Source organism: Euprymna scolopes, chromosome 31, assembly GCF_053919585.1.
Source record: "Euprymna scolopes isolate OS-2025 chromosome 31, ASM5391958v1, whole genome shotgun sequence".
Lineage (NCBI taxonomy): Eukaryota > Metazoa > Mollusca > Cephalopoda > Sepiida > Sepiolidae > Euprymna > Euprymna scolopes.
In genome coordinates, this window is record NC_136512.1 from 6,172,073 (window position 1) to 6,199,726 (window position 27,654).

At 33.8% G+C, this 27,654-nt stretch overlaps 1 protein-coding gene across 9 annotated transcripts in view; it reads left to right on the plus strand.

Moving 5' to 3' along the window:
- LOC145255605 (uncharacterized) overlaps window positions 1-27,654 on the plus strand; it is a 529,950-nt gene that overhangs the window by 403,525 nt on the left and 98,771 nt on the right. For 5 of the 9 annotated variants that reach the window (XM_080114099.1, XM_080114100.1, XM_080114098.1 and 2 more), the window contains 2 exons: window positions 2,224-2,380; window positions 25,900-26,010. In XM_080114099.1, the coding sequence (XP_079970225.1) occupies window positions 2,326-2,380; window positions 25,900-26,010 (166 nt within the window). In that variant the 5' untranslated portion in view covers window positions 2,224-2,325. The remainder of the gene's footprint in view (window positions 1-2,223; window positions 2,381-25,899; window positions 26,011-27,654) is intronic. The other 4 variants (XM_080114094.1, XM_080114096.1, XM_080114095.1 and 1 more) reach the window with 2 other exon arrangements.

The window sequence follows — 27,654 nt, forward strand, 5'->3', positions numbered from 1 at the left end:
AAAGGTGGTGATAAGCACGAAGATGAGGATGGAAAAGAAGAAAAAAAAAGAAAACAAAAAGAAGAAAAGTAAATAGAAGGAGAAGGAAAAGAAAGAAATAAAAAGAAGGAAAAGAATGAGGAAAAGAATGAAGAAATAAGAAGAAAAAGAAGGAAAATAAAAAGAAAGAAAGAAAGAAGAAAGAAAAGAAGGTAGGGAGAAAGAAAGAAAGAAAAAGAAAGAAAGAAGAAGGAAAAGAAGAAAAAATAAAGAAAGAAGGAAAGAAGAATGACTATCATTATGGACGCTTATTGTGTTGTGTAAGTTGTAGCAAAAACGGTTGTGTAACGAAACATCGAACCTGGGAGTTCGTGTGTTGTCGGTCACGTACAACGTTTTTGTGTTTATCAGAAAAAGATTACGAAACAGGTAATAAAGGGAATATTGCCAAAATAGTACAACTGTTCCGATTCAATTTTGACTTCTGGATTTTTGTTTTCTTTCTTTTTTTTATATATGCTACCTGACCAAGTGACACAAGTAAAAACATGCCACACGTAAAACATTATAATCTTCATCTCTACTATTATATAAAAGGAACCTTGTGTGCGCGTGTGCGCGCGTGTTCCTTCCCTATGGACTTGGAAACGGCTGGGTCGATTTTTTTAAAACTTCATGGGAAGATATAGGTTTTGTATCGGAATGTCTTCGATAAGTATCGAAAATCAATACTTGAAAAATTCCAATTACAGAAAGGAATTCCAATTTTGACCAAAGTTAACACTTTTATAGAACCTAACATCACAAGTGCATTTGAGAAGTTTTATCACCGCACAAGCAGAAAGGTACGGCCTATAAAATCAACTGTAGATTCTTTTATAAGATATAGGCGCGTTCGAAATGAATGTTTCTTTTTAGAGCACACTTGAACCATAATACTTGACTTTTGTACGCTTAAATTTTATTCAAGTGGTTATGTAAGAATAATTTCATAAAATAAACAATTGAATTATTTGATAAGACATAGGCACAGTCGAAATGAATGTTAATTTTTAGAGCACAATTAAACTATGATACTTGACTTTTGCATTTTAAACTTTAATTCAACCCATTATATATGAAAATAGTTTTATAAAATCAACAGAATATATGATAAGATAAAACCAATCCTCTATTGATTACGAGGAATAATTTGCCTGGTGGATTAATTTGCAAAAAATAAAATAATAATGATAATGTCGTTCATCAAATTCTATCTGTGTTTGTTTCAGCTGATATTAGGATTTGACGATGAATGCCCTGGAAAAGTCACTTCTGATTAATGCTTAGTTTTAAATTAAGCAAACGAATAAACGATTTGGGGCGATTTTAAATGGTACCTCTTTTTTTTACCGTAAATTGAACTCATTAATGAGAAAAAAAAATTAAAATAAAATGGGTTTGAACAGGTGATCATTCGAACTGTAGTCGAATGCTCTACCACTGAGCTATATTTCTAAATGACAATAAATCTGTTTTTTTTATTTTAAGAAGAAATGATTTGCTGAGATTTTATTATTTCCCTTGACCGGTGTAACGTAAAATATTCCCCCCCATAAAAATTCTTCTTTTTTTTTATCTATAAATAAGAAAGACTATTTTTAAGATTTAATTTTTTTTTTTATTTTTGGAAATGATTTGATGAGATTTTATTATTTCCCTTGACCGGTGTAACGTAAAATATTCCCCTGTAAAAATTATTCTTTTTTATCCATAGGAAAGAGAAAAAGACTAATTTTAAGATCAGATTTTTTCGATTTTCAAAACTTATCCGATGAATTTCTGTACAAAACATATCTAAGAACACTGCCAGACATATAAATTACATTTGTGTGAAATTTGCAAAAGGATAGACTCGGCCGTTTCAGAACCTATGAGGAAGAAACTCTCTCACACACACACACACACACACACACACACACACACACACACACACACACACACACACACACACGCACGCACGCACGCACACACACGCACACACACACACACACACAGAAGTGCTCTTTATATGCATGGTTGCCAAAAGAGCACTTTTAGCTAGTTGCCGCAATTACCCTGGATTTGGCACAATTACCACAAAGTACGATATATATATATATAGTGTAGCATAATAATTCTCCCAGTTCCAAATATCAAGTTTTATCAGTTGGTCATTTATTATTTTTTAAAAGGTATCCGTTATAATATTGTTTCGTATTGCAGGTAACAAGTCTACAAAATTATGTTTTGGCTACATATTAAGTCACGAACTCTTCAGATGTTTACCTGAAAAGACTTAGAAAAACACTATTTAATAAGAATTACATGGTTCATGTAATCGACACACTCTGCTGTTCCTTTGCAGTTACTAAGATTATGGGTATGTTGAATTTATTTTAACTTAAATTATTTCCATATTTTTTGTATATGTGTGTGTGTGTGTGTGTGTGCGCGCGCGCGTGCGTGTGTGTGTGGTGCCGGCAAAAAGAATGTCCGCACTTGTAATTTTTCAAAAACTGCAAATTCAAGCTAAATTTAATGTAACTGTTTAAACAACCTATACCTCAGTTGATTCGTCTTCTATCCCTCTATAATTTTACCTGTTCATATTTGAATTTTAACTAAAATATTCTAGTGTTCATATTAAATTAAAAAAAATATTTTCAAATTGAGGAGGCAAAAAGAAAATCCGCAGCAACAAATTCGCTTAAAACCAGCTAAAATATCGCCCCTAAATCAGTTTAAAATATCCACCAACAGGAAACAAAGCATCCCTAATCGTAATCGTGGTTGTTCCAAGTTATACAATGTAACATTTAGTCTATATGCAACGACTTTCTCTTAGTGATTGTCAGGAACTCATTAATCTCCATCTTTCTGATTTATGCAATCAAGAAATCGGCCGCAGATGGAAATATGATGAGAAAGTGGTACGAAAAACTGTGCAAAAACACCAAAACACCGGCAGTGTTCATGATGCCCTTAAATCTGGTCGTACTAGAGTTACCTCTAGCAGGGAAGACAATACTATCAAGATCCGCACCCTAAGAAAACAGATTTGAAGCAGCTCCCCAAATCCAACAACAGTGCAATCTTGTTAAAAAGTGCTCTCTTTCTACTGTCAAGAACAGATTAAAGGAATTTAATTTGTGATAATATGTTTCAAGACGCAAGCCAATGATTTCTGTAAAGAACAGAAAGCGCCATCTGGACTTTGTCAGATGCAATGAAGATCATGATGCTTCATATTGGTCAAAAGTGCTTTTTAGTGACGAAAACAAGTTCAATAGGCTAGGCAGTGATGGTAGGCAGTACGTCCATCAGAGGAAAGACAAAGAATTTAATCCTAGATGCTTAGTTTCAATGCTGCAAGGTGGTAGAGGTTCAGTTTTGGTGTGCGACATTATTAGGATCAATGGTCCAGGGCCTATAGTTCGCTTGCAAAATCAAATTAATTCGACCAAATACACTAATATGTTGACTGAGCATTTTCTTCCCTACTTTGGTTGGAATTTGGATGACAATCCCATCTTCATGCAGAATAATGCTCCCATTCACACAGTGACAAGGTCAAGAGGTTCTTTAAAGAGCATGATATTCCGTGTTTGGATTGGCCTGCACAATCTCCAGACCTCAATCATATCGAAAACATATGGCATTACATCAAGCAGCAGCTACGCAATGATAAAATTTCAAATTTGGAAATACTTTGGACAAAAATTAAAGAAAAGTGGGATGCCCTTTCTCTGGAGTATTGCTTCAGTCTAATTCAAGGAATTGGCAAAAGATTGCAGGCTGTCAAATTGCAGAAGGGCTATGCTACTAAATATTTACTAGTTCATTGTATTCCTGTTGTATTTGTGTTGCATTAATGTCCTAAAGTTACATTTAAATAACAATTTTCCATTGTGTCGACTTTCTTTTTGCCTCCTCAATTTGAAGCCATTTTTTAAAATTGGCACGAACACTAGAATATTTCAATAAAAAGTCAAATATGAACAGGTAAAATTATAGAAGAATAAAAGGCCAATCAAATGAAGTATAGTTTGTTTAAACAGTTATATTAAATTTAGCTTAAATTTGCAGTTTTTGAAAAAATTACAAGTGCAACTTTCTTTTTGCCGCCTGTGTGTGTGTGTGTGTATGTATATATATATATATATATATATATATATATATATATATATAATTGTGCATATATACACGCATGTATTGAATCAAAAAAGTTGAAATTGCATAACTATTATATCTTAATTTGCTTCAGTTTGAATATGTCCGTTACATCTGTGCATTGTTCTACCTCCTATAAACCTCATTTTTTTTATATATACAGTAAATAATGCTTCAAGCAAACTACATTGAATTTTTTTTTTTTTTGACAAACACTTGAAAATCTTGTTGACTTCTTTGCTTCAACAGGCATGCAAGTGCAAATTACGGGTTTCTTCCTTTTAAAAGCACAAATGGACCATAATGCTTGACTCTTATGCTTAAACTTTAATTCAAAGTAGAAATTTCCTTACTGATAGTTTAATCCTGCAGTCTTCAGTAGAGAAATGGTGCCATATGTGGATGGTAACATTTAATGCTACTAAGACTAAGCTGCTTTCCTTTCAACCTTCTCAGCCACCGGTTGCCATAACAAATAACGCCCTACCCGAGAGCCCATTTTTCAAACTATTTAACATTCACCGCTAACATGAATTGAAAAAACTACATTGAGGACATTGCTAAGGCTGCTGCAAAGAAGGTGGGTTCTCTTTAGCATGCTTGAAAACTACTCACACCAGCCAATATCCTGTATCTCCATGAAGCCACCTGTATGAAGTATTGTTGCCTTATATTGACGGTTATCACTCTCCATCTATCTCTTGCCCTTGAGGCATTCATGAATTCATTGCTGCTCATCATTCAGAACCTCATTCACACTATTTCTCAGAAAGTGTTTTTGATGTATTTCCATAGTTTTCTTTGCAGTTGTACAGACAGTAGGTTGCAGTTTCTTTCTGTCCGAGCTGTGCCCATACTGAGCGATTGTTCTGACCATTGTACCCAACTGAATCTTCTGCTTAGCACAACGAAATACGAAACCACAAACAGAATTATTTCTGTTTGCTTCCGTATTACATCTATGCTTGGTCATTTTTTTTTTTATGACTCGTTCACTGTGTACTCATGGGGGATCATGCGTGCTTTACTTGTTTTTTATTTCTTTCTGATCAAAAGTTGTAACTCTTAAGGGAGTATCTTCATTTTTTTTTCATATCAATGCAGGTATTCCTCTATTCTCGGCCCAACATTGTTTCTTTTCTAGATCAATGATCTGTGAGTAAAGAATTTTTTTTTTTTTTTTACATAGGCATCACCACATATCAAGGCCCAGGGGCCACTCGAGGATAAGGGTTAATGAGTGTACAGTAGTCAATTGGACACTGATGATACCACTCTCTATTCTGATGTTGCTTCCCGCCCATTTTCCGCAGAACATCTGAAGCATTCAGCTGATCTAAAAGTTGATCTGGGTTCAGTTATGGATCGTGGAACGAAATAGCTTGTTTAATCATGGTAAGACTCAGCTTGTGCCTTTCAATCGTAGGTGTGTCCCTTTTCTTCATGAGATTTTCATGGCCGGTTTTGCTCTTGAGGAAAAAAATCAACTCTGAAACTTCTTTTTCATCAAATCTTTCCCAGAGTTCATAAATTAGATTCATTGCTCTTTCTGCTTCTTGTAAAGTTGGCTCTCTCTACCATTCTAAACATTTTACCAAATCTGAAACTATTCTCATCTCTACAAATCTACTATCAAACCATGTATGGAGTACTTCTGTCGTATTTGGCCTGGTAAATCTGTGTCCCACTTGGAGGTTCTTGATAAATTGCTGAAATATATCTGCAATTTGATTGGACCACACACTTTCTTCTTCTCTACAATCTATCTACGACAGACGTAATATTGCTAGTCTCAGTTTTTTCTATAAATACTATTATGGCATGTGTTCTTTACAATTGTCTGATTTATTCCTCTGCTTCCTTTGTTCCAGCTCGTTTGACTCGTTGGTCTAGTTATCTTCACCAATTTGCTTTTTTGATACGCAATTGTAATACAGATTACTATTCAAGTAACTTCTTTCCATGTATTGCGGGCTTGTGTAACTTTTTTATTGTTGACTGTTTTTCTCCTACCTATAGCATTGGTTTCTTCAAGCCCAAGCCCAATAGGCATCATCGGTCTTTGCAATACTTATCTTTTGTTCTTATAAGTTTTTTACATCAAATGGATTAATGCCTTGACTGGAGCGATTTCCATAATATCTCTGCTAAATGATTTGATAAACACCATTCAAAGTCAATTTTACCAAAACAGTTAGATGAGGATCATTATCGTCAACTCTCGCTTCTCTTATTTTTTTTTCCTTTAGTTCTTATATTACATGGGCGACGTTTGTGACAAAGAGGGAAGAATTGCTGTTTTTTTAGGTCAGAATCTATTTCATTTAACACTTATTGTTGGCAATATGAAGTAGTATTTTTTTAGCTCCTAACATCACGTGGCTTCATGCCTTGTCTGGAGAGATTTCCATAAAACAAAAAAACAAAAAAATCAGGGCTATTTCTGATAAGCTTTCGGGCATTTGTTCCCACTATGTTACTTGTATGCATAAAATGTTTATTTTCAGAGAAGGTAAGCTTCCTCTACTATGCTAGAAAATTATGTCTGAGAGTATACATAGTAACATGAACTGGAACAAATATAATGAGTACATTGCAAAGGCTGCTGCAAAAAAGGTGAGCTCTCTCTACCAGGCTAGAAAATTATTCACACCTGAGAGCATCCTATATCTCTACAAAGCCACCATTCGCCATGCATGGAGTATTGTTGCCGTATCCGAGTTGGTGTATCTACCACTAGTATCTCATAGACAAGATTAAAAAAAGAATCTCGAATTTGATAGGTCCTGCACTATCAAGCAAGCTCCAAATTCTGTCCCATCATCATTACGTTGCATCCCTACACCTGTTTTACAAGCATTTGGTGGCTGATTAATTTTAATGCATCTAAAACCAAGCTTCTATTTTTCCATCATGAACGCGCTGACCCTGCCTAGCATTAATTAAAATGAATGGTCTTAATCTTAGGAAAGGTTCCATCTTTTGTGTCTGACCTTTACTACTTATCCGAAATAGAACAAATATATCAAATCAAAAACAGAGTTATGCAAAATTTGTGTCGAGAATTGTCTAAAGTTCCGACTTTTTTTTTTTGGGCTTTCACTTTAATAAGAACGTGAATTTATGAGGTGAATTTATTCGACACAATATGATTCAACTAAAAAAAAAATAAATAAAAGCTAACGTGAATTAAGATTAAAGTAAAGGTGTTATTGTGCACCCTCACCCCCTTTTAAAAACCTTGTTAATCTTAGTGATATATTTACATTCTATGGAGGTCAGGCGTGAACGAACACCCAATAATTTTATTATACCATATTTCTTCAAACTGAAACATAATTATCAAAGTATACTTACGCAAATAGATATGAAAAGTCTTTGTTAAAGTTTGTGCCATATTTCCATGGAGTACAGGCGCGAACACAGACCCCACAATTTTATTATACCATCCCTATTTAAGTTGAAACACACTTATCAAAGTATTATTATGTACATCTATATCAAAAACCCTTGTAAACTATTTTTTTTCTTCATTTTTTATTTCCATACTTTGGGGGCTAGGCGCGAACGCAGACTCCACAATTTTTATGAACCACCGTTCTACCAGATCAAACATACCCATTTCTGATCCTCGATACATCTTCTACCATTTTATGTAATCAGTTTTTTATAATAATCAACCATATAGGAGCCTATTCATGACCACACACACACACGCGCGCGCGCGCGCGCTCGCGCGTTCAGCTTTATATTATACTAGCAAAAGTACCCGTCGTTGACTGGGTTCAAAAGCAGCCTACAGAAAATGGACTGATTTATTAAAGTATGATAGGTTATGAAAAGGAAGGGTTGTAAAGAGATAGCTTCGAATTCGGGGGTATCAAAACCAAAGCAAAATATGATGAAAGTAAAAATAAAATAGATAAACCCCATGATTTATTATACCATACCTGTTCACACTGAAACACATATTAAAAAACCTTGTTAAACTTTGTGACATATTTCAATTCTATGGACGTCAGGTGTGAACGAACACTCCATATTTTTATTATACCACATTTCTTCACACTGAAACATAATTATCAAAGTATACTTTCGCAGATAGATATAAAAAGTCTTTATAAAAGTTTATACCTATTTCCATTCTATTGAGGCCAGGCGCGAACGCAGACCCCACAATTTTATTATACCATCCCTATTTAAGTTAAAACATACTTATCAAAGTATTATTATGTGCATCTATATCAAAAACACTTGTAAACGTTTTTTTTTTAATTTAAAATTTTTTTATTTCCATACTTTGTGGACCAGGCGCGAACGCAGACCACACAATTTTAATGAACCACCGTTCTGCCAGATCAAACATACCCATTCCTGTGTCTCGATACATCTATCATTATATGTAATCAGTTTTTTAAAATAGTCGACCATATAGGACCCTATTCGTGACCACACACACATTCAGCTTTATATATATATATATATATATATATATATATATATATATATATATATATATATATATATATATATATATATATATATATAAACAAACGTTAAATGCGATAGTGAATCTTCGTTTTTACAATATTAAATATCTTCATAACATGCACAAACGACATAGCAGTAACAGTGTCTGCCTCTGTGCCTGAGTCATTCGACTGCGTTCTTTTTACACGTCGCCCATTTTTTTTCAACTGTGTGGCGCGCACGCACGCACGCACGCACGCACGCACGCACACACACACACACACACACACACACACACACACACACACACACACACACACACTTCATTGTACTTATAGTGGGGCAGGTTATCTCAATATTTCATAAGAATCTTTCACTTAGTGATACAAGCACCAAGTGAAAGATTGTTTCAGCAACCTGCCCCACTAATAATTTGTTCTGCTTTATCTATATTTTATTATTTAATTTTTTTTTTATCAGACATTAGTGTATATATTTTTAAAATTTTTAATATTTTATTTTGATTTTTGAAATTAAAAAAAATATTTTTTTCAAACTTAAAAAAAAAAATTACTACTTTTATGAATTAAAAACTTGTATTAGTATTTCATTTTCTTATACATTGTTTTGTATATTCTTTTAGTATTTATTGTTCTTTTCTGTCCCTTCTCTCTTTTACCCCCATCATATCGCCCCCTATAAAATAATTTTTTTCCAATTCTAATCTGAATGTTTTTAAAGTCGGTTTCATTGTCTTTTGACCTTTACTTTTGAATAATGCCGGATTTTTCTCCTGTTCTGACGGGAAGCATTTAGCTTTGAAATGCCATGGCGAGAAGACAGAAAATGAAAGGACTGTATAATGGAGCAAAGGACATATTCAATGAGCAAAGGGATTATATAAATAAGGATTAATAATGTGTTTTCTCTCCATATCATCTCATTTCTCTCCCATATTATAGTATCCCCCTATTTCTGATTGCTAAAATTTATCTCTCATCTCCAGTTAACTTAAATTTACCTATATTAGTTTAACCTCCCAGTAAATATTACCTCACGCTACAACAAAACCCCGACCACTTTAATTTGTTTTTTGGAGGTATTCGAGGTCGCTGACAATGAATTTGATAATTAAACCCGTCACAAATTTACCATTTGCATGGTATGAACCCTTGGACTCTGGGACTATTTTACGCCATTTCGCCATCTTCGTTAACACTATGTTAGTGTTGTCTTACATGATGCGTTCGCATATGCACACGTGTGATAAAGTGACTTATCACATCGTGGAGGAATCTTTACCAGACATTTGAAATAACAAGAAAGTTTAAAAAAAAAATGTGGTTTATTTTTTGTGTTGTTACATAGTCTCATCGCAAACATACATTTCAGTAAGAAACCGATCACGCATAGTGTAAACAAAGGCAGTGAACCGACGCAAAGTAGTCCCTGAGTCCAGGGGTTCATACCATGTAAATGGTAAATTTGCGACGGGTTTAATTATTACATTCGTTGTCAGCGACCTCGAATACCTCTAGAAAATCAAATTAGAGTAGTCAGTGTTCTGTTTTAGTGTAAGGTAATATTTACCAACCTCCACAGATACCCCGCACACCCCTCATCCATCACTCCCTTATATATTAGATAACTTAATATCTCCCCCAGTTATACCCTTATCTATATGTAGCATTGGCATATTTGCAACTTAGCCCTCTAGCCCTTCTTCTGATAAGAAGCATTAGGCTTTGAAATGCCTAGGTATAAAAAGCATATAACACGTCCCCACTAATAGCTTTTCCTTATTACATCAACAAATAGATCTATGTATACGAATACATGACTTTGTCTTATCTATAATTGTAATGTTACGCAACACGTTGTAACCTCAGTCGCAAAGAAAAGAACTTCAACTTTTTTCGTTGTATAACAACATTTAATTCCTTACTCACCTAACTCTTTGTTACGGCTGAAACGTTTCTCATATGATCGTTTTCTGGAATGTTCTCTCGAACATCGTCTATGTCTCTAAACTGATCGTTTTTTCGAAGTGCTCACTCTCTCCTTTTTATAGTCTTCTTTTCCTTATCGTGACATCATTTCACTCACGGCTTGGTATTTGTATATAGCCGGCCATGCTATATATATATATTGTATTAGTAGTAATTATTTGTTTGTTTAAAACAAAATATATAAGCGTGTCACCCAAAAGAGTGCTCAATGTTTAGACAGAGCCAAAATAAGTGAATTTAGTTTACAAACAAAACCCAGTAAGGGAATCGCTTCACTTCGTCAGGCCAAGGACAACTCTGAGAGTTGTCCTTGGCCTGACGAAGCGATCCCCTTACTGGGTTTTCGCTGAAACATGTATGCTTATGTGTAGCCATTTGTTTGTAAACTAAATTCACTTATATATATATATATATATATATATATATATATATATATACATATATATATATATATAAAATAGCATTATGCGACATAGCTATATGCAAATGCCGAGCCGTGAATGATATGATGCCACGGTATATATATATATATATATATATATATATATATATATATATATATATATATATATATATATATAGAGAGAGAGAGAGAGAGAGAGAGAGAGAGAGAGAGAGAGAAAATAAAGGAAGTCTCGAAATAAAGACGAAACGTTGGTGAACACATAATACGGTTTGTTCCTTTTTATTTTCTCTATTTTGTCGGAATACTATTTCCATTATTTTCATCATATATATATATATATATATATATATATATATATATATATATATATATATATATATGTATATATATATATATATTCAGTCCAGATTAAGAATGTATCCGTAGGATAAAAATCCAGAGAATATCCAACGGTTTTATATAACGGTACACAATAATAAATATAACTATTTATATCAGTATTTATTTATACAGATATGTACAAGCGGTGCTACACTGGCATGACAATGTTTCGATCTATAGTTAATTATAACTAAAATCTCATCAGGCAAGCAAGTCTGTAATTTCTTTTAAGTGTTCATATTAAATAGATGCTTTTCAATATGAACGCCTTTTTCGCCTGATGAGATCTTAGTTATTAATAAATACAGATCGAAACATTGTCATGTCAGTGTAGCAAAGCCTGTACATGTACTGTACACCACTAATGAACGTTGTTGTGCTACCCTACTCTAATCCTAACCCCTAACAATAGCTAACCCTAACTAACCATTCATTCCCACGCCAAAAAGAAGGTAATGCCAGGGAGGATGATCTAATGTGCTACCCTCCCTTCCCTTAAAGGATAAGATAATATCTGTGAGAATGGTCTTGTGGCAACAGACTTGATACCACAACAAAAAAAAAAAGACATTCCAAAAGTAAGGCCTCTTATTTTTAACTCAAAATCTAAAATGTTGAAGAGCTATGAAGATGGGAATCATATCATAAAAACGAGCGATCTTTTGTGCTTTCGAATTTATTTTTCTAAGCAGTCACCACCAGCCTCTTTCTGATGTTTCTGGCATAAAAATCCTGACCATGCTTTGTCACTCACATCTCTGTCACCACTCTGAAATCGACGAACCCATCTTCTAACCATGTTGACATCAACTGCATCAGGTTCATAAACGTTCAACAGGCGCTGGTGAATGTTGATCGGTTCAATTTTTTTCTGCATAGAGGAATTAAATAACGCATCTCCATAACAGGTGTTGCTTTTTTAGAATTTCACACTGTCAATATCTGCAACAGAGAGATGGAACTTTCAGGTTATGAATGCATAAGTTCAGTCATTATAACAAAAGTAGAATATAAAAAATAGGAGGCATTACTTTTGGGATAAACTTGTACATTACTCCCTTCAAACAGGAGATCATACCTGGAAAGATAGCATCATAACGAAAGTATACCACATTGCCCCTTCCCAAAGAAGGAGATTAGGCCTGGGAGGATGATATCTTGGAAAAGGAACGAACTGATACTACAGGGAAAATACCACATAACCGACATTAAACAGAATGTGTCAATTTTTTACCCTTACCCCTAACCCAAGCTACCCCTAAACCCCCCTTCTCTCAAAAGAAGGAAATAATTCCTAGGAGAATGGTCCCATAATAACAGGACAGATACTATGCTACTCTCTTTCAAACGAACAGATAGTCCGTTGGATTACAAATGGTCGAATCCTACGTGGAAAATTTCAGGCGATTGGCATCAAATTGAAAACAGCAAAATTTAAGATTATAATGAAAGGAGTTGTGTTGGAAGGCTATATCAATGCCGTTCGTAGGAAACAGTGGACATGTGTTGGTATATAAAAGAATAATGACAATATTAGAAAGAATTTTCAATTATATTACGTTTATTTGCCAACAAATGTGTCGTATAAGATGGTTGGTGTTGATGTCCCTAATTTTTTAGAGTAGTATCTCTTCGTCAGGGGAACAATAAAAAGAAACATGTACACCTGTTTGGCGATACAAAACGGACTTGTTCAATTTTTAGAGGTGGGCGCAGTTTGCTGTGAAAGCTAAACATTAAATGATCCCCCTCCTCTGCTGGAATTGAGATTTATCGAGGATTTACCTGGCACAGAAACCCTCTTCCTTAGGGATTGTTCAGTATTACTGACTATCCTCCCAAGTATTACGTCCTTCCACTGGAATGAAGGATTTGATTATAGCTGATCACCTGTGGCGGATTTACCGGGCATTGCTGACGAGTCCGTCTAGAGTGTTCCCCTACACTCATGACATAAACAACAAGCAATATCTTGAGTAAGTTAATATGCGTGATTGCTATAAAGAAAGTTATGAACCAACTTGGCTAGTTAGATAGAGAATTTCATTCGAGTGTGTTTGATATAAACTATGTTGTGTTTGCTATCGAATATTAACTGTTTTGTACTTTTACCGATTATTTTGTACTTTTACCATATCGAATGAACAGCAAATTCTCTGATTATTAAAGCATTTTGTTTAACTTACCGTTCAATTTTTAGATTTGGGTTCAGTTTTATTAATTTAAAAACCCTATTTACAAATTCCTGTTTTCCCGGATTTTGAGCAGAGAGGGGCCGTTCTACGTTAAGCTTATAAGGAAAGGTGAACATCCACTTGAAAAATCGATTTAAAATCGATTAAAAATCGATTTTAAAATATATAATCTGAAAATCTGAAGCTTATCAATAATCCCGGGATTAATTCTTATTTATTTATTTGTTTGTTTGTTTTTAAAGAATGAAAAATGATTTTTAGAAGTGTTGTGCGCTGTGTGTGTGTGTGTGTGTGTGTGTGTGTGTGTGTGTGTGTGTGTGTGTGTGCGTGCGCGCGGGGGGGTGGGGGTGGCTACACGTCGTCAACATCCGACCAAACTTGTGATAGGTTAGCCGCGCATGAAAAGTAGTAGAAAAATATCAGGTGTATCTTCAGAATCAAACCTATTAAAAATAAATAAATTGTAGAAAAATCTTTATGATATGCGTACTTCGTCGCAAAACGAAAGTGTCATATTCCAAAAAGCATATAAATTAATCAAGTATTATTTTTATATATAGAAAATCATTTCTTATACATAGAAAATATTTTTTTTTTATAAATAAGAAATCATTTTTTACGGTTTTTTGAGATTTTAGTAGGAAATTATATCCATTACAAGGCTAATTTTGATCTGAATTGTTCGAATTAGGTTTCTCCATCTTATTTATTAAACATGGCGGATCAAAACATAGTGTTTCTCTTTGTCATAATTAAAAGTTAAGAGAAAAAAAAATACTTGATCAATTTACATGATGCTTGGAATATGACATCTTCATTCTGTGACAGGTATGTACATCATAAAGATTAAAAAACAAAACTTTTCTGTGTTTTTATTTATATATTTTTTTTTTTTTTTTTTTTTTTTTCTGTTTTTACAAAGGAGTCACCACTTATCAAGGCCCGGATCCGACTCAATGATATGGATCAATAAGTGTACAGTAGTCAATGGGATAATATCGTAGTAATCATTAATAGTGGAAATTTGGTAAATTGGATTACTTAAGGAGACGGTTCATCAAAAATTTGTTTATGTTGGACTTGAAGACGACCAAATTGTAGTCAGCTGCAAAACAGACAAACGGAAATGGTTTAGGCACAGATAAAGAGTGGAGAAAATTATTAGCGATGGTTTCGGCTAAACAAGTGCTTTCCGTGAAAGTTTGGGGAGCACTTGTCATGGAAATAACGATAAAGCAGAGACAGGCTCGCAACGTCTCTTCTGTAAGAAAGAGGTTGCAGGGAAGAGAAAAGGGTATCCCCCAATAAGCTACGAAGTCTGTTTTGAACTTTGTCAAGGCAGGATAAGGTCTTTCTAACAGCTCCTGCCCAGATGTGGCAACAGTGCTCTATCCTTGGATATACCTGGCATATAGATAGAGAATTGCATCAGCAGTGAGATATCTGATGGAGTGGTAGAAGGATCCCACCATTTTCCCAGCCACCTTGGCAACAGATTTGATGTATGTGTTCCATTTCAGATCAGGAGTAAAGGTCAAACCCAGAAGCTTGTCAAAACAAGACGAGAGCCATTCATTTAAATTGATACCAGACGGTCCTAATTTCCGTTGTTAAAGGCCCATTTTTTCCTATTTATTCACCTATGTCATTTTTACCTGGACCATTTTTACTGGTGCTATTTTTACCATGCCATTTTTACTGTACTATTTTTCCGGTGCCATTTTTACCTGTACCATTTTTACCTAAATTCATTTGTGTGTGTGTGTGTGTGTGTGTATATATATATATATATATTAGTGTTGGGATGATTAATCGGAATCGGGAATCGGAAAAATCAACAAATTTGGCGATATCGGAATTGGTATCGGAATCGAAAAAATTGGTGGCTATTTTCCGATGCCAAAACGATTCTTTCAATTGTCTTTTTTTATTTGATTTCTTTAAAAGCAAAATCTTCCATTGCTGCTAATAATGATAAAATAATAAATATTTATTGATTTTAAAATACCAGTAAAGCTAAAATCTATAAATTATCCTCCACAAGTATAATTTATCTTTAGAAAAATATCTACATATTTAACATGTGTTTTTTCGGAAATCAGGGAAAATAACAACTCTATAGTTAAATATTTAGAGATTTATAAAGAATCGGAATCGAAATCGGTAATTTATTACGGAATTGGTAATTGTATTGGAATTGAGAAAAATATAGGAATCGTCCCACCACTTATATATATATATATATATATATATATATATATATATATATATGCTCTTAAACAAATTATTTTTACTTACCGCTTATCAAGACCCAGAGACCACTCAAGGATAAGGGTTAATGGGTGTCAGGTGAGACCGTGATGATCGGTGATGGTGGAAATTGGATAGAAATTAATTATTTAATAGGAGGGCACAACAGGAACTTGTTTACATTGAACTTGAAAACCACCATATTATAGTCAGCTGGGAAGCAGTTCCCTTTTATTGAATTCCACGGATAGCTATAGGAAACAAAAGCTTTTAAATGACTATTATGAATTTTTTAAAACAGCTGATAAGCGTAAGGGGTTTTAATGTAGGACATATTTAGTTTAATTTAGCTTTAGGTAAAGGGTGTAAAAATAGGTATACAAACCCTTTGTAAAAATTCAAATATTCCGACATTTGTAAAATTTATACGGTAAAGTATCAGACATAAATTAATAAATATTCCCAAAATTGAAGTATTTTAAAGGGTTTTCATAAAGCATAATCTGGGTACAAGCCCGATTTAAAAATTATAACACATCAGATCTGCATTGTATTTGATAAATAGTAATGAGATATCAATTACGCAAGATTCCAATTTCTGCTTAAGACCTCTTAAGCTTAAACTTTTACTTTTAAACATTTACCGGGAGGAAAATCATATAATAATTTTGATCAAAATTGAAATAATATTCTTGACATAAGGCCTAGTAGCATCATATATATATATATATATATATATATATATATATATATATATATATATATATATATATATATATATATATATTAAGTAATGTGATTTATAATTTAAAAATTAAAAAAAAAATTTTAAAATTTAAAAATCAAATTTTAATTAAATTAAAAATCAGTTTCATAAGAAGGAACAACAACAAAGTCAATTATCTGTACGATCGTTTCGGAAATCCGTGCTTTTTATTTGTGGTATACATGAAGTCACGTAGAACAATTATACATAGTTTTTTTTGGTAAGCACGGTCTCCTCATCAGCAAATTTAGGAGGATTTCTATTGAATTGAAAAGACACCAAAAATAAACCTAGCATTAAAAGTAAGGCAGATGAATCTTTTAATTTTTCTTTTTTTGAAATCAGGAACTGTGTTTAAAGTAGTCATTTAGATGTTTGCTATAGCTTTTTATTTTATAAATATATATATGTGTGTGTGTGTGTGTGTGTGTGTGTGTGTGTGTGTGTGTGTGTGTGTGTGTGTGTGTTGGGACGATTAATCGGAATCATAAAAATCGGAAGATTTGGGGACCTTGGAATCAATATCGGAATCAGAAAAATTGATGCCTATTTTTTCCGATGCCAAAACGATTCTTTTAATGTCTGTTTTTATCTGATTTTGTTTTAAAGTAAAATCTTCCATTGCTGGTAATATTGATGAATTAGTAAATATTTATTGATTTTAAAATACAAGTAAAGCTAAAATCAATAGATCCTCTTCCACAAGTGTAATTTTGACGTTTAGGAAAATATCTGCATATTTAACATCTGTTTTTACGAAAATCGGGAAAATTAACAATATTATAGTTAAATGATTAGAGATTTATAAAGAATCAGAATTGGAATCGGTAATTGTATCAGAATTGGGAAAAATATTGAAATCGTCCCATCAATAATATATATATATATATATATATATATATATAGTAAACTGGTAATTAGTAAAAACCCGAAGAGAGTGCTCAATACTATTGCAGAGCAAATATGTGTTTTATTTTTTTATTACCGTTTTATCTGTTTGGTTACATATGTTTCAGATGTTGGACCATGTTTACGATCTAACAGCCTCGTCAGACCTTACAGAAGTGATTGTTGGTATTAGGAAGAAGTGTTTTAGAAAAAAAAAAAAAAAAAATATATATATATATATATATATATATATATACTGTCTTATTCTTTGGATTTTTACCATATCCTTTTTCTCCCTTTTCCCCATTTTCTGCTTTCTTAATCATTTTGAATCCCTATAAACTTTCACTAACTGTTTAAAAACTTTTTTGATGCAAATATGATTAATTTTATATTTGTAGTTTATTTCAATGCATTAACCTGGAAAGTTTATTATATATTTTGCAAACCACTTTCCTCTGATAAGAAGAATTACATTTTTCGAAACTGTGCAGAATAAGGTCTTTCTTGTTGGATAATTAAAAATTTGTATGCATTCTTTATAAGTTTATAATGTTTTTTGGAAAATTTGAATAAATTTCCAATAAAATTTTCTATTACACACACACACACACACACACACACACACACACACACACACACACACACACACACACACACACACATGGATGGAAAGAAGAACAAAAGAAACAAACCAAAATTATATGTTCATCAACGTTTCATCTTTATTTCAAGACTTCCTCAGGGTGATTGATTTAAAGAAATAAAATGCCATTACAATATTTCAAAATATATCTGATGCGTTTGTAATGTGAAATGGATGTCTTTGTTCTATTTTACAATGAAAAAATTAGCTGTTAGCATTCAAAGTGTATATAGCATCACAAAATCTTTGAAAACATTGCAATATCCACATATTTTATATTGAATGCTAAGAAAAAAAAAAAAATTTTTCAGAAACAATAAGTAAAGATCTTATACACCAGACACTTCTGTCATAATCACAAATATTTTACCAATCCTGAGATCATTCGTAGACATTTATGCTGACAACACTACCATCTATGACAACACTTCAAAAGCCATAAACGACCAAGTTCTTTCTGATTCTCTCTTCTCTGATCTTAATCATGTGGTGCAATGGGGAAAGAGGTGGTTGGTTGATTTTAATGCATCTAAAATCAAGCTTCTATCCTTACATCATCAACGCTCTGATCTCTGGCTGGCATCAATTGAAATGAATGGCTCTTGTTTTGGAGATGCGCCATGTTTTCACAAGTATCTAGGTCTGATCTTTACTTCTGATCTGAGATGGAACACGTACATCAAATCTGTGGTCAAGGTTGCTGGAAAAATAATGGGATCCTTCTACCACTCCAGTAGATATCTCACTGCTGATGCCATTCTCTACCTGTATAAGAGCCAAGTACGTCCAAGGATGGAGTACTGTTGCCACATCTGGGCAGGAGCTGCTAGAAGCAGTTTATCTTGTTTTGACAGAATACAAAATAGACTTTGTAGCCTAGTGGGAGATGCCCATTTCTCTTCCCTGCAACCTGTTTCCTACAGAAGAGACGTTGCGAGCCTGTCTTTGTTTTATCGTTATTTCCATAGTAAGTGCGCACCTGAGCTCCAATGTATGGTTCTCTCTGGCCTGACTTGCACAAAAAAACACTCATCTATCTGAAACCACTATCAATAATTTCTCCCACTCTTTATCTGTGCCTAAACCTAAACGTAGATTCCATAAATAAAACTTAATTCTGAGAACTGCACACCTGTGGAACTCTGCTCCGTTTTCCTGCTTTCCAACTGACTACAACTTGATTGTCTTCATATCCAACATGAACAAGTTCTTGATGAGCTATCCCCTTAAGTAATCCAATTTACCAAATTTCCACAACTAACGATTACTACGGTATTATCCCATTGACTACTGAACACTCATTAACTCTTATCGTTGAGTGGCTTCCAGGCCTTTATAATAATGACTCCTTGTAATAAAAAAAAATTAAGAAAAAACCAACGTCAAAAATACAATAATTTGCCACAAGGAAGGAATTCCAATAATACAAACCACATTATAAATTATAAAATAAACATTAAAAACAACGAAACATTTGAGCACCTGTCCTGCATTAAATGTAGATTTCTACATCTAATGCAGGGCAGGTGCTCCAGTAAAAAAAAAAAAAAAAAAAAAAAAAAAAACAGTTTTTGTGGGGCAAAGGCTTTTTCATCTTTTTTTTTTTTTTACAAAGGAATCACCACTTCTCAAGAACTGGAGGCCACTCGAGGATAAGGGTTAAAGAGTGTACAGTAGTTAATTGGGACAATATCGTAGGAATCGTTAGTAATGAAAATTTGGTAATTGGATTACTTGAGGGGACGGCTCATCAAGAACTTGTTTACATTGAACTTGAAGACGACCATATTGTAGTCAGCTGGAAAGTAGGGAAACGGAACAGAGTTTCACAGGCATACAGCTTTGTTCATGGAACTTACGTTTAGGTTTAGGCATAGATGAAAAGTGAGGGAAATTATATTGATAATGATTTCGGCTAAACGAGTATTTTTAATGAAAGTTTCGTTGGGGGAGGACCATAGATTGGAGCTCAGACGAGCACTCGCCATAATATTTTCTTCTGAAAAGGGCACTTTTAAAACAAGAGTAAAATGGGCAGGTGCTTAGGCTCCCCTAGCATCCCCCCTCTCTGCACGTCTCTAGTCCTATGCCATAATTGTCTTCAAATATACATTGGTGAAACTCAGCAAGGACTAGAGAAAAGGCTCAATAAACATAAAAGAGATATAAAAAAAAATAGTAATTCTTTGACTGAATTATTCTTTCATTCATTGCAGCATGACCATTTTTTTTAATTTTAAATAAGTAAGGCTATGACAACAGCATATTCTTTTCATTGTTTTGACTCTCGAATGTGTATCCGTTGATATCTTATATGCTTTTATATAGAGTGATGTGGTTCTCGGTTGATTAACTGTGTCTGTGTCGAATATATACTCGAGTCAAAACAATGAAAAGAATATGCGGTTGTTATAGCCCTATAAATATACTATTCTCGTTAAATTCGTTTGAAATAAATGTTGGCGGAGACATCTTGAATCAACGCTCATTACAAACTCAAACACAATAAAAAGCATAACAACTTCTACGATTTATCTTTTTCAATCAGTAAACTTAAATTCAAAGGACACAACTTAAATTCAAAGGACAGATTAGCTGAGTCACACAAATACCGATGATAAAATAAAATAAATAAATAAATCTATATAATTATAAAACTCAAATGACCTTGTAACGAGTGATGTAACCCACTTTCCGGTTTACGACATCCGGTTGCGCTGGCGCGCATAAACATTAACGCATAACAACGTAAACAAAAAAACACAAATCGCTTCTTTTGCAGATTTTGACCTGTGCAGTAAAATATTAACGTTATTATTTCGAAATTATTATTTAACATGGGAAGAGTGGAGGTGTTTTGCAACTATTCTTTATTACAACTATACTGTCGCTATTTTCTTACAACTCATATATGAGCGTGATATATATATATTTTCTTACAATTCATATATGAGCGTGACACTTGCGACGTAAAGAATTTTTTTTTTTTTTTTTTTACATAATAGAAACACTGAAACAGTCTATGAATGTATATTAAAATGAAAAAATCACGGACGGATCACTCAAACATGAAGAAAAAAAATCCTCCCTATTCGTGTAAAGTTACCTATTTTTCCGAATAATCGCTCAAAAATCAAAAATTAAACATGATTTTCCTACGAATCGAACGCTGACGAACGCTGAACTTTAACCCGTTGACAAACATAACAATAATTGTAGTAAAGCCAAGACTACTACTACTACTACTACTACTACTACTCTATCCGTCCCTTTTCCTTCCTTCCTTGCTTCCTTCTTTTTTTTATTTTTTGTTTACATTTCTAGATACAAAATAGTTGTGTGAGAACGGTGAATTTGTTGACACATTTACTAATCTGTTTCAATATTAGTTTTATTTTATTCATTTAGGTTTTATTTTTTTGCTTCAGGTTTTATTAATTATTTTCTTTTAGATTTTACATTTCTATAACTTGGTTGAAGGATTCTAATATGGGTTTTTCATTCTTATATTTCTCATCGGTAGGTTCATGTGCGTTTTTGCTTCTAAATGACTTTCGTCAGCGTTCGATTCGTAGGAAAATCATGTTTAATTTTTGATTTTTGAGCGATTATTCGGAAAAATAGGTAACTTTACACGAATAGGGAGGATTTTTTTTCTTCATGTTTGAGTGATCCGTCCGTGATTTTTTCATTTTAATATACATTCATAGAACTGTTTCAGTGTTTCTATTATGTAAAAAAAAAAAAAAAAAAAATTCTTTACGTCGCAAGTGTCACGCTCATATATGAATTCAATAGCATACTGACCCACCGGGTCACGGGTAATCTAGTAAATAAGTAAAAAACAAAGAAACCCTCATTTAATTTCTTATGCGGCGCAAAAGTTGCGCATCACCCAACATTTTTAATTCTAACGACTATATTCATCCCAAAAAAGAACAAAAACAACATATCGTTTAAAATTTTTCTAACGGCTTTATGTCGTTTAAAGAAAAATCACTCATTGTCATGAACGCTATACATACTTTGAATGCTAATGGTTATTTTGATTGGATGAGGACAAACGAATGTTCCACAATTCCAATACTTTTATTGTCATCAAAACCGACCATTTTCCAATCAAATCGATTGGCGTCTCTAGTCGGGGACCCACCACGGTATACATGACTCCCCGCAGTGACTTGGTTTAAATACATCGTAGTCTAGAGAACCTACTGTTAATTTTTATGAAATTATTTTTATATATAATGGCTTGAATTAAAGTTTAAAATGCAAAAGTCAAGTATAATGCTTCAGACTTGCTCTAAACACAAACATTTATTTCGAAGTACCCTTGTCGTATCAGAAAATATACTGTTGATTTTATGCACCGAGTAAATTTGAGAAGTTTTAATAAAATGATAATAAGATGATAAAACTTCTCAAATGTACTTGTGATGACAAGCTGTATAGGGGTGTTAACATTGGTCAAAATGGGACTGTCCTTTCTTTAATCGGACTTTTTTTTTCGATTATTGATTTTCGATACTTATCGGAGGCATTCTGATACAGAACCTATCTAAGAACACTCCCAGACACATCAAGTACATTTGAGTAAAATTTTTAAAAAAATCGGCCCCAACCGTTTCAGAGTACATAGGAATCGAATTCACACACACACACACACACACACACACACACACACACACACATGTAAAGTACCTTTAATATATAAGTAATATAAATAATATATATACACGCGCACAGAATATATATATATATATATATATATATATATATATATATATATATATATATATATATATATATATATTCACACTGAGGAAGATCGAAGGATCGGTCGAAAATTATGTGCTTTTGAAGGAAACATTCTTGTTTTTTTTTTTTTTTCAAAAGACTTCTTGTATTCCTACACGTCAACACACAGGAAATAAATACAGAAAAGATATAAACATTTATATATTTTTCGCATTGATTTTTATCCATACATATTTAAATATATATATATATATATATATATATATATATATATATATATATATATATATATATTCTATATATGTGTGTGTGTGTGTGTGTGTGTGTGTGCATATAGATAGATAGATAGATAGATAGATAGATAGACAGACAGACAGACAGACAGATAGATAGATAGATAGATAGATAGATAGATTATGTGTTATAATCTGTGTTATTATGTGTCGAAAAGCCGAGAGAAAAAATAATGTCGATAATACGAAGGTATTTCTTCTTCTAAGGCGAAATAAGCTCCTCCTACTGCGAAGAACCAGCTGATAATTGAAGCGGCGTTCGTCTTTGATGTTCTGGAGGAGGAGGAGGAGGAGGAGGAGGAGGAGGAAAAAGCAGTAAGAACAGAAGGAGGAGAAGAAGAAGGATGAGAAAGAGGGGGGTATAAAGAAGGGGAGAGTGGAAGAAACCAAGTCAAATTCTGTCAATCATTTTTGCGATCTGAACCCCTAACCCCTTCCTCCTATTCATACCTGTTCGTTTCTCCCCCCCCCGTTCAAACCCTTTTTGTTATTACTGTGATGATGATGATGGTGATTTCTTTATTTCATTTTGTCTCATCGATCTTTTCTTCTTTCATTCATTCATTCGTCCGCTTCATTGTTTCTTTTTTCTTCCCTTTGCGCCCTCCATTCATTCATCAATATCGCAGTGATTACATTTAATCATGCTCCCCCTCCCCGCATTTATCTTTCTTTCTTTGTTTCACCCTCTCTCTTTCTCTCGTCCTCTCTCTCTCTCTCTCTCTCTCTCTCTCTATCTCGATCACACTCTTTCTCTCTCTCTTCCTCCTTTCTCAAGTTTTTTCTTATTTCTATCTTTTATCGATCATCCCCTCTTTTTTATGTTGTAATTCTTCTCTCCCCTCCCCAGATTCTATTTTGTTTTTATTTATTTACCCCCTCTCTTTACTTGAATTACTCCCCCTCCCTTTCTCTTGGTTGTCATTTGTTTAGGAATTTTTTCCTTCATAAATCGATTATTTCATTTTGTTTTCTTTCCTCGTTGGAACTGCAGTGACTGCACCCTCCCTTTCTCTCTCAAATTCTTTTTTCCTCTTCACCCTTTTCCCTCTCTTTCTCTTCATCTTCTTTCTGTCTTTCTATCCCTTTCTCCCTCTCCCAACTTCTCTCTCTTCATTCATCAAAATTAATTCAATCTTTCCATCATTTTTCAATCTTTCTTTTTCTTATAACTTTTTTTGCTTTTCTTTTGCTATTTTTTTTTGCTTTTGTTTTTTGGGTTTTTTTTTGTTGCTTTTTTGCTTTATTTAGCTTTTTTTTTACTTCTTAATTTTTATTGCTTGTTTTTTTTTTTTCTTTTTAGCTTTTTTGCTGTTTTGTTTTCTGTTTCTTTATTGGTTTTTATTTTGCTTTTTTTTGTTTTTCAATTTTTTTAATTTGCTTTTTAGTCCTTTTACGTTTTTCACTGCTTTTTTTCTCTGTTCTTCTTTTTTCGTTTTTTTTTTTTAAAACGCTTTTTTACCTTTTTCTTTTTTTTTTTTTACTTTTCTTTGCATTTTTGTTTTTTGCTTGCTTTTCTCTTTTTCTTTGTTTTTTGTTACTTCTTTTTGTTTTCTGTTGCTTTTTTTTCGTTTTTCAATTTCCTGTTTCCGCCAACTTTTCTATATTGACGTTCGCTTCCTTTCAAACCCTTCCTTCAATGCCTACGACATAAAACTGCATCCAGTGGTGAGAACCTAATTTGTGGGGCTTTCATTCTGATTCCAATGCAAGTACCTGCACCAAACAACTTGTTCTGTCACCTTCTGAAATTGGAGAGAACTTGAATGCCTACTGGACACTATCCTCGAGTGTCTAAGATCTCTTTGAAGCACAACCTGGCATGAGAATACTTTTCCATAGAAGTAAACCCTGACCAAATATTCAAAATTACATAGTATTTGCAGCCCAAATAAGATCTCCTCAGTATGGCTTTTGCGAGGAATGGTGCAGGTGCACCTTCAACAAGTGATGTTACCTAAAGTAACGGCACGAAACTAGATACTCCACCAGAATAGATGAATTATTGTCCTGGAATCCAGTAAGATCCAGAGACTGCAAGAAAGATACACTATAACATATTTAAATGGTCAATTGGGGGGAGAGGGAAATTATGTTTTCAATTTCTTTACTAACTCAGTGTTTTCAAGTCCATGGGAAACCAACTCACAGATACACAGACAAGGTTATATATATATATATATATATATATATATATATATATATATATATATATATATATATATATATATATATATATATATATGACTACTTCATTTAATCACATAAATTAATGTACGAAAGTATTATTTTATGCATAAACTTTAAGTATTTACTTCAACAGTGCTCAATAGATAGAGCTAGGTAGTAAGTTATAAAAATATATTGTGTAGCTTAATTGCCATATATATTTTTATAACTTACTACGACATATATATATATATATATATATATATATATATATATATATATATATATATATATGGGAGAGAACTTGGATGCTTACTAGACACTATCCTCGAGTGTCTAAGCCTTCTCTGTACAATGCTTTGTCAGTCAGGTCAACCTGGCATAAGAATAGTTTTCCCTACAGTAAGTAAAACCTGACCAAATATTCAAAATCACACAGTATTCGTGGACAAATTAAGATATCCTTGGTATGACTAATACCGTTTTTTTTTTTTCCAGGAATGATGCCCATTCTCCAAGTCATGTTACCTCAAGTTAAGCTGAACACTCCATCAGACCAGATGAATTCTTGTCCTGGAATCCAGAAGAACCACAAGAACCACAAGAAAGGTATATTATGATATATTTACATGGTCACTTGGGAGAGGAAAATTATGTTCTTAACTTCTTTACTAACTCAACGTTTGAGAGTTAAAGGAGGTTTAATGGAATTTTCAAATATTTTTGCATCTCATGAAGAGATCAAGCGCTAGTGTAACAGAGCATGCATGGGCGCATGTGAGAGAATCAACAGCAGCAGCCTAAGGATAGCTGGCTAGCAAAAATATTAGCAGCAGCAGCAGTTGTTAGAGCAGATTTACAAATTAGCAAATGTGAGCGAGCTTGCTTCACGAGAAAAAATAAAGGAGAAAAAAGGACAGTACGTAGTCGAAAAAAAAAAGTAGGGGAGCAAGTTGCGTTTTGGGCAAGGTGGACGTGTAAAGTCGAGGGTGAGAAAGCACTGGCTAACGGCCGGCAAGAGATGGGGAGGAGGAGAAGGAAGAGGAGGAGAAAGGGGGCAGAAGATAGAGAAAGCACAAAAGTAAGGGAGAGAGAGAGAGATAAAGAAAGAGAGAGGGGGGGGGATAAACAATACATGAAATACAACTTAAAATATTTTGCTTATTTCAGTTGGCCGTCTATCAACTAACTTGCCCTGGATGGGAAGGAATAGCCAAAATCTGCACCAAGTGGAAGTTGTAACTCATGATTGATTGCATTTTTGCTCTGCTAAGAGAATAAAAGGTGCTCTGAACGGTACCTCCGCAGATCTAGGAGCAGTACTCCAGCTGAGGACATATCTATTATACAGTTTTTTTGTTTTTTTTGTACCTTGTTTGTATTTTGGTATTTTATGCTTTTTTCCTTGTAACCCTCCTGTTTTCATTTAGTTCACTGTAGTGTTTTACGCCACTTCAAGATCCATTGTCAGGCTGTTTCCAAGGCATCCCTCAGGTCTAAATTGGAGCATTCCATACTTAGAAGACAATCTGTGAGGATGTGTACAATTGTCTGCACATCAGCGCCACAGGAACACTGAGCATCCTGTACATAGCTGCACTTATGTAGGTTGTTCCATATCTTGGCAACCTTCGCTTGGGCTCAATTGAGTGTCACACTTTTTCTGAGGGGAGTTCAAAGTCTGCTGGAAGGCCTTCTTTCGGTGCTAGAGGAGCCTCGTTATTGTTGTTGTCTTTTACTGGTTCATCCCACTAACGCAGACGGTTAGTGTTGTTTGTCTGAAGCCTGTGACTGTCGCAAAGCTCTTACGAGATGTGGCATCTCTTGGTGTCCAAATAGGGGATGACGATTGTCGTTGTTCTGCTTGTCATGCTCTGCCTTCTTTATCGACTCTTGACGGATCTGCAGTGGAGTAATTCCGTACATTCTATAGACAGATGGTAGGTTGGTTGATTTCAGATTGCTGGTAATAATCCTGCACGTCCGATTGTGCTCAACGTTGACCTTTGCAGCATGAGCAGAAGGAGCTCAGTATTCTGAAGGACGTGTAGCAAGTCTTCCCATGATGTCTCTTAATCTTAGATTAGAGACTAATTGTCGATAATCTGTATATTGGCGGCACAGGTTCAGGTTGTTCTGTGTTTTGGCAACCTTCGCCCAGTTGAGTGTTGCCCTCTCTTCAAGGGATGAAGTTAAATGTTATGATGTTCAGTTTCACTTGTGCATAAAAAAGGCACCTGCAAAATATGGCAG